The sequence below is a fragment of the Penaeus japonicus genome, unplaced genomic scaffold, assembly GCF_977035675.1.
Source record: "Penaeus japonicus unplaced genomic scaffold, GWHDUDI00000001_assembly GWHDUDI00000001, whole genome shotgun sequence".
NCBI lineage: Eukaryota > Metazoa > Arthropoda > Malacostraca > Decapoda > Penaeidae > Penaeus > Penaeus japonicus.
This window is the reverse complement of record NW_028234403.1, coordinates 53,346,216-53,358,715: the sequence shown is the minus strand read 5'-3', so window position 1 is coordinate 53,358,715 and position 12,500 is coordinate 53,346,216. Positions and strand designations below refer to the sequence as shown.

The following is a 12,500-nucleotide window of genomic DNA, read 5'->3' as shown; positions in this document are numbered from 1 at the left end:
TACCCCTACCCCTACCCCTTACCCCTACCCTTACCCCCACTCTACCCCTTACCCCTTACCTCCACCCCCTACCCCTACCCCCTAAACCCCCACCCCTTACCCCTTACCCCTACCCCTACCCCTTACCCCTACCCTTACCCCCACTCTACCCCTTACCCCCACTCTACCCCTTACCCCTTACCTCCACCCCCTACATACTTCCCCTACCCCTTACCCCTACCCCTCCCACCCTTACCCCTTACCTCCACCCCCTACCCCTACCCCCTAAACCCCCACCTCTACCCCTCCCACCCTTACCCCTTACCCCTTACCCTAAACCCCCTAAACCCCTACCCCTTACCCCCCTCACCTGATAAGCAAGGGCGTTCATGATGATGTGATAAGGAACGAGGCCCAGCGGGTGAATCTCCTTCATCAGGATGTTGGCAGGGATCTTGTAGAACTGAATGTACTCGAGGAAGTTCCCGATAACTTCCTTCAGGTCGGTCGTGTTGGGCTGGTTGTCGCAGTGCTTCTTGGACCACATGAGTCCTGCCTGGAGAGGGGGAAGGAAGGGGGGAGAGGGGCAAGGAAGAGGGAGGGGAAGGGAAGGGGAGAGGGTGGGAGGGAGAGAGAGAGAGAGAGATAATTTAGAAAGGGCGGGGATGTTTGTTTTGGGTGTGGTTTAGGGTGGGTAGGGTGGGGGATGGGTGGCTTAGGGTGGTGGGGTGGGTTAGGGTGGTGGGGGTTAGGGTAGGGTGGTGGGGTTAGGGTAGGGGGGTGGGGGTTGGGTAGGGTGGTAGGGGGTTAGGATAGGGAGTTAGGGAGGGAGGGGTTAGGGTAGGGTTATAGGGTGGTAGGGGATTAGGGTAGGGAGTTAGGGAGGGAGGGGGTAGGGTAGGGTTATACGGTGGTAGGGGAATTAAGGGTCGGGACGTTTAGGGCGGAGGGGTTTTAGGTAGGGTAATAGTGTGGTAGGGGATTAGTGTCATTAGGGAGATGTGAGGATTAGGGGAGGTAGGGTTCTAAGGTGGTAGGGGATTAGGGTAGGGAGTTAGGGAGGGAGGGGTTAGGGTAGGGTTATAGGGTGGTAGGGGATTAGGGTAGGGAGTTAGGGAGGGAGGGGTTAGGGTAGGGTTATAGGGTGGTAGGGGATTAGGGTAGGGAGTGAGGGATTAGGGTAGGGTTATAGGGTGGTAGGGGATTAGGGTAGGGAGTTAGGGAGGGAGGGGTTAGGGTAGGGTTATAGGGTTGTTAGGATTAGGGTATGAGTGCGTGCTTAGGGGTCGGGAATCGGGTGGTAGAGGATTGGGTAGGGAGTTAGGGAGGGAGGGTTAGGGTAGGGTTATGGGTGGTGGTGGGAGGGATTAGGGTAGGGAGTGAGGGATTAGGGTAGGGTTATAGGGTGGGTAGGGCAGACCATTACGAGGTAGGGTAGGGAGGGAGGGGTTAGGGTAGGGTTATAGGGTGGTAGGGGATTAGGGTAGGGAGTTAGGGAGGGAGGGGTTAGGGTAGGGTTATAGGGTGGTAGGGGATTAGGGTAGGGAGTTAGGGAGGGAGGGGTTAGGGTAGGGTTATAGGGTGGTAGGGGATTAGGGTAGGGTGAACCCGTAGGGATAGGGGATGTCGTAGGTTTTAGGGTGGGAAGGATTAGGGTAGGGTGGTAGGGGTGGGGTAGGGGTGGAGGGGTAGGATATATAAGGGAAATTTGGTCGAATTCAAAACAAACACAGTAACGTGTACACACAGATCTCATTCAAAGAGGAAATTTACAGGACTATATTTGCGCTCTTTTAAGGTCACATTTTTTTGGCGGGAGAAAAAAATAAAAAGTGGTGGGTTATAAAAAAAAGGGGGGGTTTATGTAGAAAAAAAAAATTACATTGAGGAAAATATGAAGAAAGCGACGAAGAGAATCACGAAGGGGAATCCACGAAGAAAATACAATGTGCGATAAGAACGAAAGAGAAGAAACGGGACACGAGATTGATCCACGAAGGGAAAATGCAAAGAAAACATGAAAGAAAAGAAAAATTAGGAAAGCCACAAAAAAAAAAAAACGAAAAAACACGAAGGAAGAATTTTCAAGGAAAAACCACGAAGGAAAAAAAAAACGCTTACGGAAATAAACATGAAGGAATAACAGTCTAGGAAACCCACGAAAAAATAGGGAAAACCACAAAGAAATAAAAAAAACGAAGGAAAAACAGTCAAGGAGGCCATCGAAAAAATAAAGAAAACCACGAAAAAAAAACACGAAGGAAAACACAACGAAAAAAAAACACCAAGAAGGGGAAAAAAAAACGGAAACCACGAAGAAGAAGAAGAAGAAGAAAAAAAAAAGGAAAACACAACAACGAAAAAAACAACAACGAAAAAAAACACCAAGAAGGGGAAAAAAAAACGGAAACCACGAAGAAGAAGAAGAAGAAGAAAAAAAGGAAAACACAACAACGAAAAAAAACACCAAGAAGGGCAAAAAAACAGAAACCACGAAGAAGAAGAAGAAGAAAAAAAAAAAGGAAAACACAACAACGAAAAAAACAACAACGAAAAAAAACACCAAGAAGGGGAAAAAAAAACGGAAACCACGAAGAAGAAGAAGAAGAAGAAAAAAAGGAAAACACAACAACGAAAAAAAACACCAAGAAGGGAAAAAAACAGAAACCACGAAGAAGAAGAAGAAAAAAAAAAGGGAAAACACAACACGAAAAAAACAAAACGAAAAAAACCACAGACGGGAAAAAAAAAAACGGAAACCACGAAGAAGAAGAAGAAGAAGAAAAAAAGGAAAACACAACAACGAAAAAAAACACCAAGAAGGGAAAAAAACAGAAACCACGAAGAAGAAGAAGAAAAAAAAAAGGAAAACACAACAACGAAAAAAACAACGAAAAAAAACACCAAGAAGGGGGAAAAAAAACGGAAACCACGAAGAAGAAGAAGAAGAAAAAAAAAAGGAAAACACAACAACGAAAAAAACAACAACGAAAAAAAACACCAAGAAGGGGAAAAAAACGGAAACCACGAAGAAGAAGAAGACAAAAAAAAGGAAAACACAACAACGAAAAAAACAACAACGAAAAAAACAACAACCCACGAATGAAAAAATCAAAACTCCCCAAAGACTCGCCTGGAATTTCGTGAACTCGTCTGCTCTGAGCTCTTCCCTCGCCATGATGAGCCGCACCACATGTTGGGGAAGGAGGGTGAAGGAGCCCAGGTTCAGGACCTCATTCCCGTGCTCGTCTACGAATTCCAGTACCTGAGGACGGGCGGGGGGCGTGGGCGGGGGGCGTGGGCGTGGGTTGGGTTGGGTTGGGTTGGTTTGGGTTGGGGTTGGGTTGGGTAGGGTGAGGTGGGTGGGGTGGGGGTGAGGGTGTGAGGAGGTGAGGGGAGAGAGAAAGAAAAAAATCATATATGTAGTAAACAGGGAAATATATTAATATGTCTTTATTACTCTTGTTTTTTTTTTCGTTGTTTGTGTTTACAATTCGTTCATTCGTTCAGCATGAATCCTGTGCAGACATTCACAAACACACAAACACACACACATACACACAAGCACACACACACACACAGAAATACACAGAAACACACACACATAAACACACACACAAACACACACCAATCAAACACACACACACAAACACACACACACACAAACACACACACACACACACACACACACACACACACACACCCCCCCCCCCACCCCCACACACGCACACACTCACCCCCACCCCACCCCCACCCAACCCCACCCTCACCCCCACCCACCCCCACCCCACACACACACTTACACACCAACCAAACCACACCCCTCTACCAATCTATATATATATATCCATCTACATCTACGTATCAAAAAAAAAAAAAAAATCTTTATATCAGCCTCACCTTCTGTACCATCGACTTCGTGCACTTATACTGGATGTACCTCTCAGCGGAGGCTAGAAGGGCACATACGGTGTCGACGTTGATACAGCACTGGACGAATCCAGAGCAACCTTTTCGCAACTCGTCTAGTCCGTAGTAATCGGCAGCGTTCATCAACCCTGCGGGACGATATGGTGAGTAGGAAAGTTTTAGATAGTTTTTTTTTTTTTTTTGTTTTTTTGATTTACTTTTTTTTTACTTGTTTTAATTATTTCAACCCCTAAACCACAACCTCCTTCCTCACCTAGAAGCGTCCGGGGTTGGAGAGTGACGCAACCGGTGTGAATGTACTCGATCAGCTGACGAAACACGTCTGGCTCGAATTCCTCGACGATCAGAGTTTGATGCACGTTTCCCTGAGGCTGGAGGGAGGAGATGTGGTGATGAAGGTGTGGTGAGGGAGGAGATGTGGTGATGAAGGTGTGGTGAGGGAGGAGATGTGGTGATGAAGGTGTGGTGAGGGAGGAGATGTGGTGATGAAGGTGTGGTGAGGGAGATGTGGTGATGAAGGTGTGGTGAGGGGGATGTGGTGAGGGAGGAGATGTGGTGATGAAGGTGTGGTGAGGGAGGAGATGTGGTGATGAAGGTGTGGTGAGGGAGGAGATGTGGTGATGAAGGTGTGGTGAGGGGGATGAAGGTGTGGTGAGGGGGATGTGGTGATGAAGGTGTGGTGAGGGGGATGAAGGTGTGGTGAGGGGGATGTGATGATGAAGGTGTGGTGAGGGAGGAGATGTGGTGATGAAGGTGTGGTGAGGGAGGAGATGTGGTGATGAAGGTGTGGTGAGGGAGGAGATGTGGTGATGAAGGTGTGGTGAGGGAGGAGATGTGGTGATGAAGGTGTGGTGAGGGAGGAGATGTGGTGATGAAGGTGTGGTGAGGGAGGAGATGTGGTGATGAAGGTGTGGTGAGGGGGATGAAGGTGTGGTGAGGGGGATGTGATGAAGGTGATGGTGAGGGGGGTGAAGGTGTGGTGAGGGAGGAGATGTAGTGATGAAAGTGTGGTGAGGGATATGTGGTGATGAAGGTATGGTGAGGGGGCAGATGTGGTGATGAAGGTGTGGTGAGGGGGATGAAGGTGTGGTGAGGGGGATGTGATGAAGGTGATGGTGAGGGGGGTGAAGGTGTGGTGAGGGAGGAGATGTGGTGATGAAGGTGTGGTGAGGGAGGAGATGTGGTGATGAAGGTGTGGTGAGGGGGATGTGGTGAGGGAGGAGATGTGGTGAGGGAGGAGATGTGGTGATGAGGGTGTGGTGATGAAGGTGTGGTGATGAAGGTGTGGTGAGGGAGGAGATGTGGTGATGAAGGTGTGGTGAGGGAGGAGATGTGGTGATGAAGGTGTGGTGAGGGAGGAGATGTGGTGATGAAGGTGTGGTGATGAAGGTGTGGTGATGAAGGTGTGGTGATGAAGGTGTGGTGATGAAGGTGTGGTGAGGGAGGAGGTGTGGTGATGAAGGTGTGGTGATGACGGTGTGGTGAGGGAGGAGATGTGGTGATGAAGGTGTGGTGAGGGAGGAGATGTAGTGATGAAGGTGTGGTGATGACGGTGTGGTGAGGGAGGAGATGTGGTGATGAAGGTGTGGTGATGAAGGTGTGGTGTGGGAGATGTGGTGATGAAGGTGTGGTGAGGGGGATGAAGGTGAGGGTGGTTGGGTAGGATGTGATGAGGGTGGTTGTGATGTGGTGATGGTGGTTGGGATGTGGTGATGGTGGTTGGGATGTGGTGATGGTGGTAGGGATGTGGTGATGGTGACTTAGTGATAGTGGTTGTGATTTGGTGATGGTGATTGCGATGTGGTGATGATGGTTGGAATTTGGGGATGGTGACTTAGTGATAGTGGTTGTGATATGATGTTTGTGGTTGCGATGTGGTGATGATGATTGTGATGTGGTGATGGGGGGTTTTGTATTCCTGCTGGCAAGATTTAACGGTATAAAATTAAAATATACTACAGTGCTTACGGCTACAGGCGACGATATGGTGAGTGTGATGGTGTCTTTGGTAAATCAATGTAAGTAAGGTTTAAGGATACAGTGTAGAGAATATGTTACAGTGCCTACGGATACATGGCATTGTGGAATTCCTGACTAACTCCACAAATTAACTTAGTGTTGTAGAAATCACAGTATGTTGTTCGTGACAATCAGAATGATAACTAGGAAGGATTATTAACATCATAGGTATAGTGTCATGGTGAAGAGATACAGTGTTATAGTGAAAGTAGCTCTCCTATCTGGTGTGATTAGAAAAAAATAATAATATTTCTTAGGAAGTTATATATATATATATATATATATATATATATATATATATATATATATATATATATATATATATATATATATATATATATATATACATAATGGGGGACAGTTATGTATGTGCAATTTACGAAGTCATGGTGATGATGCAACACTCATGCACTCGGTGAAAATAATCATGATTTTATAAAGATGATAAGAATTATGAATGGTGAATCGGCTGAATACATTTGTGACGCTGATGGTGATGGTGGAGATATTCGTATAGAATTATTAAAATGGTAATAGACCAAAAAAAAAAAAAAAAAAAAAAAAAATAATAATAATAATAAAAAGGAAAATTGATAAGGAAATAGAAATATAAAAAGATTTATAATATATATATATATATATATATATATATATATATATATATATATATATATATAAAATATATATATATATATATTCTATATATATATATATATATATATATATATATATATATATATATATATATATATATATATATATATATATATATATATATATATATATGTATATATATATATATATATATATATATATATATATATATATATATATATAAAATATATATATATATATATATATATATATATATATATATATATATATATATATATATATATATGAATATGTATATATATATATATATATATATATATGTACATATATATATATATATATAATTATATTTGTATATATATATATATATATATATATATATATATATATAAGTTCATAAAGTTGGGATGAAAGAAAGAAAGTGTTTAAAATAGTAATAGACAAAAAAAGAAAAGAAAATTGACAAGGAAATGAAAATATAAAAAGATTTTTAAAAATATGTATATAAAAGTTTATAAAGTTGGGATGATAGAAAATATACTAGAATTAAAAAGAAAGAAAGAAAAGGATAAGCTATATCGAAACTTATAGAAAGAAAAACTTGTCTGGAAAGATATCTTTATCCCAAAAAAATCTAATAAAGAGATGGAGAAAGCCAAAAAAAAAAAAGTTAAAAAGAAAAGAAAATAGTTAAAAAGTAATAATTATCACACAAGCTATAATCATTTTGCCATGAGAAGAATACCCCAAAAAGAAAATATAGTAAAGAGATGAAGAGAAAGCCCAAAAAAAAGTTAAAAAGTAATAATTATCACACAAACTATAATCATTTTGTGATGGAAAGAATAACGAAATTCACGTTGGATTAAGAGGATTAAGCTGTTTTAAGATGTTTTATTTAGTTTAATTTAGCGAACTACTAAAACACCATAGGTATCAACGATCTAAATTTATTTATGTGTTCCTTCCTTTTGTTGTCTGTTCTTTTAATATCCCGATAGGATTGTCTTGTATCTGTTTAAAAAATCTATAAGGATATAACAGAAGTTATTTTATTTAGGCATTCGTTAAGCAAAAGAACTAAAGTCTCACCATGCAGAGTGGCAACTAAAACACACTAGCAGGTCCATACACAGAGTGCTAAAGGGCATGCAGAGTCATGCACGAGTTTCCAGTTGCTGCCAAAAACAATCTATACCAAAAAGGATAGTTTTGATTTTTTTTTTCTTTAATATATGCAGACAAAAATACTATGTATGTAAATAAATAAATAAATAAATAAATTCATGAGCGTAGAGCTAAAGCCGATTTTTTTTTCTCAGAATAATTTCAAAATTGGAAAAAAAAAAAAAAAAAAATAAAAAAAAAAAAAAAAAAAAAAAAAAAAAAAAAAAAAAAAAAAAAAAAATAAAAAAAAAAAAAAAAAAAAAAAAAAAAAAAAAAAAAAAAAAAACGAAAAAGATGGAGAAAATTGGTAAACTCTACGGGCACTCGATGCTGATTTCACTATCAAGTAATCCCTATAGATATAAATTACCACCCGAAATCATTCATATAACTGCAGATTATCATCCCTATTTTTTCAAGAACGATGTCCACTAATTGTGAATCCTAAAGCATGTCCAAATTAACTTTTTTTAAATTTATATTTTTTTAATAATAGGATCGAGTGTTTCTCAGCTGTGTTGTCGATTATCATCTGACGCTGATAACTGATAGAGGGATACTTGCTTAAAATAATCAACCATTATGAAAGTTCTAATAACTTGCAGAATCTAGCGCCATTTCTTAAGCGAAATTAAGGCAAAATTAAAATGTACTTGAAGACATGCAAAATTTGCTAAGAGAACCCGGCCATGTAACACGAAGTATTATAATAATTTTGAATGGGTCTCATGTTCGCTTTCCCTCTTTTACAAAAAAAAGAAGAAAAGAAAAAAAAGAAAAAAAAACTTTTAACAAGCGTGAACTATAATTTAAAGAAATAAAGGGTGAACAGGAAAAGTGTCATACCAAATTCCCATAACAAAAAAAAAAAAAAAAAAAAAAAATCTTTATCATGACTTGGAATATACCTTAAGTCCGTACTCCCTTACTACATGACTGCCATTCACATCCCACATAACAACAACAACAGTAATGACAAAAACACTGTGTTTTGACCCCAGGACGACTGTTCACCCAATAGCAAATAAGGCTCAAACACTCGGCCTTAAGCAAAGAAACCCGACAATCTATACCTTATAAAGATTTATAATCTTGTTCTCCAATAAATGAAGATGATGATTATTCTGCGAAAAAAAAAAATAACTCTACAGAGGCTAAACGTGATTAGGGAGTGAGTTAATCCATACCTCAGGAATGGTGTCCAGTTTGTGAGTATATCCGGAACGCTGCAAGCAGAAACAACACATATTGCTCGTTAGCCACACAAAATGCATCCACACGAACGCTTCGAACACAGACTTTGTGAGCCAGACAGAGGACATCCACACGCATAAGGGGTTTCAGAAGAGGTGAGCCACGCAGAGTGTGTCTAGACTTCGGATTTTCGCTGTCACAGTTACAAAAAAGATTATCGTGTCTATTTGAATGTTTAGGAAATTAATGATAGTAGTAATATTGGTAGGAATGCTGGAAGTAATGATTAGGATGATAATGAGAATAATTATAAGAATGATAATAGTATCAATAATGATAAGAATGATAATGAGGATAATAATGATAATAAGAATGACTATAAAAATAAGTGTAATAATTATGATAATACTAATAGTAATGCAAATAATGATAGTAATAATAATGATAATAGTAGTAATAATAATAATGATATTGGTGATAATAATTACAAGTATGATCATTTCATAATAATAATGATAATAATAATAATAATGATATTATTAACGATAATGATGATAATGGCAATAATGATGATAATAACAGTAACAATAATAAAAATGATAATACCAAGTATAATAATAACAAAAAAAGCAATGATTATAACAATAATAAGGATAATGATGGTAATGATAACGATAAAAGAACAAATAAACGAATGATTCAGTAAAACAATGAAAATATAACGATACAACGACACGTACTAAAACAAAGGAAGCGATTATATTAAAAAAAGAATAAAAATTATCCTAACACCCATCGTGATATATCCTTATCATATAAAAACCGTCGTTACATTTAACACCGAAGCGAGTATTTCCACAATCCATTTTATCACCGTAATACCCTACATATTTAGGGAGGAATATCTCCACACAAGTAATTATGTTAATACCTATCCCAAAATCCTATATCCATCCAAAGGACTTCATTCATAGGAGGATTATCTCGTCACGTCAATATCCTATTGATTTATTTCTTCGTCTTGTATGTTTGCGTTCTCAGAATACAAAGGCCTGAATAGAGACGTTTTTTTTATCTTTCTTTTTAATCTAATCTTTATTCACATGGGCGGGTTTGTTTGTTTTTTCTATGCCAAAATTCCCTCGATGATTTCCCCTGGGTGGTCTTTGTTGTTGTTTTTTTTGTTGTTGTTGTTGTTGTTGTTCTGGCATTACGTGATCTCCCTGAGGAAATCTGATGTTATTTCTTTTTTTCTTTTTTTCCTTTCGTAACACTTTAGATAATGGGGGATTAATATATATATATATATATATATATATATATATATATATATATATATATATATATATATATATTCGTAAGATATCTCCTGTCTTAAGGCTCTTTGGAAAATTCTTAAGAGCCACGAAGCTAGACTTTGCGTGAGATATTTTTTTTTTTACTGAGTAAGATAATAGTAAGATAGTTTTTGGTGTCGACAAGACGGTGGGTTCCGTTGAAATTAAATCCATCAGAATTGATACAATTGTTAATTTTCTTCAACCTTTTATAAATACAAAAAAGGGGAAGGTACCTCAAGAACATACATATACTCATTAAAATAAATAAAAATCAGAACATATGTAGAAGTCCCTGAAAACAAAATAGAACAAACTAAAGCTGCTTAACAAAACCATATATCTTTCTGCAATAATCATAATATCATAATAAAACAAACCGTCTCGATATCACCCCCCCAAAAGAAAAAAAAAAGTAATAATAATAAATAAATAAATAAATAAATAAATAATGATAATAATAATTAATAAATATGAAAATAAAAATAATAAACAGAAATACATTCCCTACAGTATTTCCAACATCCCTTTCCTCCAACAAACGTAAACAAACACATATAGAATGAAACACAGCCACAATAGCATCGAGACTTCCACCAAATCCTCTTAGAAAAGACAAGAAAATCAAACTCACTTCTACCACAAAATAACTCTCAACATGAACAACACATCACTTCTTCTATTTTCTCTCATATGGCCGTGTTTTCATATCTATCTCTGTGTATACGTTACTGTGCTTGTATTTTTTTTTGTTTAGACGCGTATTCAAACAAGCAAACAGCTGACACTCTCTGCTAGGCTGACCCTTCAGACATCACGAGGCAAGGTAAACATTGAGGTAGAAAGTGACGTTGATGAATATGGGAACAATGGTACAACAGTAATATGAAATGACGATTAAGATCAAATTAAAGCAACGGATTGATAATAAGATATGAGCAAAAATAACGAATTGGTAATAAGATATGAGCAAAAACAACGAATTGATAATAATATATGAGCAAAAAACAACGAATTGATAATAAAAGATGAGCAAAAACAACGAATTGATAATAATATATGAGCCAAAAACAACGGATTGATAATAAAAGATGAGCCAAAAACAACGAATTGATAATAAAAGATGAGCAAAAACAACTAACTGATAATAAAAAGATGAACAAAAACAACGAACTGATAATAAAAGATGAACAAAAACAACGAATTGATAATAAAAGATGAGCAAAAACAACGAATTGATAATAAAAGATGAACAAAAACAACGAACTGATAATAAAAGATGAACAAAAACAACGAACTGATAATAAAAGATGAGCAAAAACAACGAATTGATAATAATAGATGATCCAAAAACACAACGAATTGATAATAAGATATGAGCCAAAAACATGACAAAAGATGAACACAATAAACTGAATGAAAAACAGGGATAGCTGATAAAGATAACATTGATTTCTGCAATTGCATAAGTGATAACAATAGTAATAACAAGGAGAAATGTGACATTGGTACTAATGGAAAACCATAATAACATAGATAACGGTAAAGTTGATAATTATGTGATAATATGATTAATAATAAAAAATATATATAATGATGATGATAACAACAGTGATTATAACAATAATGATAATAATGATAATAACAGTATTGATAATTACAATAATAATAAACATAATGATAATGATAAAAATTATAATGATGATAACAGCAATAATAATAACAATGATAACGATAATGATTATGATCATAATAATAAAGATAAAGATAATAATAATAATGATAAAAATACTACTAATAATAATGATAAAGATAATAACAATAATGATAAATATAATAAAAATAATGATAATAATAATAATGATAATCGTAGTAATAATGATAATCGTAATAATAATATCAATAATGATGAAAATAATAATAAATAATAATGAAAATGGTAATAATAATGAATGATAATGATAATGGGAATAATAAAAAACGATGATAATAATATGAAAAATAATAATAACAATAATGATGATACTAATAAAAGTGATAATAATAAAAGTAATAATGAAAATCATCATCATAATCATAATTATCATAATAATAATCATAGTGATAACAATAATAATATTAATAACCACGACAGTAATAATAGGAAAGCGTAAATTCAATTATTATCACAGCAACTTAGCAATAAAGATAAAAAGAGAAGGAGATACAAATAGCGTAATAAAAGCAACAACAACAATCAAATGATAAGAACAACAATAA

At 36.7% G+C, this 12,500-nt stretch overlaps 1 protein-coding gene across 1 annotated transcript in view; it reads right to left on the bottom strand.

Moving 5' to 3' along the window:
- Positions 1-12,500, bottom strand: part of gprs (speckle type BTB/POZ protein) — a 29,417-nt gene that overhangs the window by 4,032 nt on the left and 12,885 nt on the right. Inside the window, exons 4-8 of the mRNA XM_086548517.1 lie at positions 8,898-8,936; positions 4,163-4,280; positions 3,880-4,037; positions 3,113-3,244; positions 350-535 (exon numbers count right to left, since the gene is read on the bottom strand). Coding sequence (XP_086404643.1) covers positions 350-535; positions 3,113-3,244; positions 3,880-4,037; positions 4,163-4,280; positions 8,898-8,936 — 633 coding nt within the window. The remainder of the gene's footprint in view (positions 1-349; positions 536-3,112; positions 3,245-3,879; positions 4,038-4,162; positions 4,281-8,897; positions 8,937-12,500) is intronic.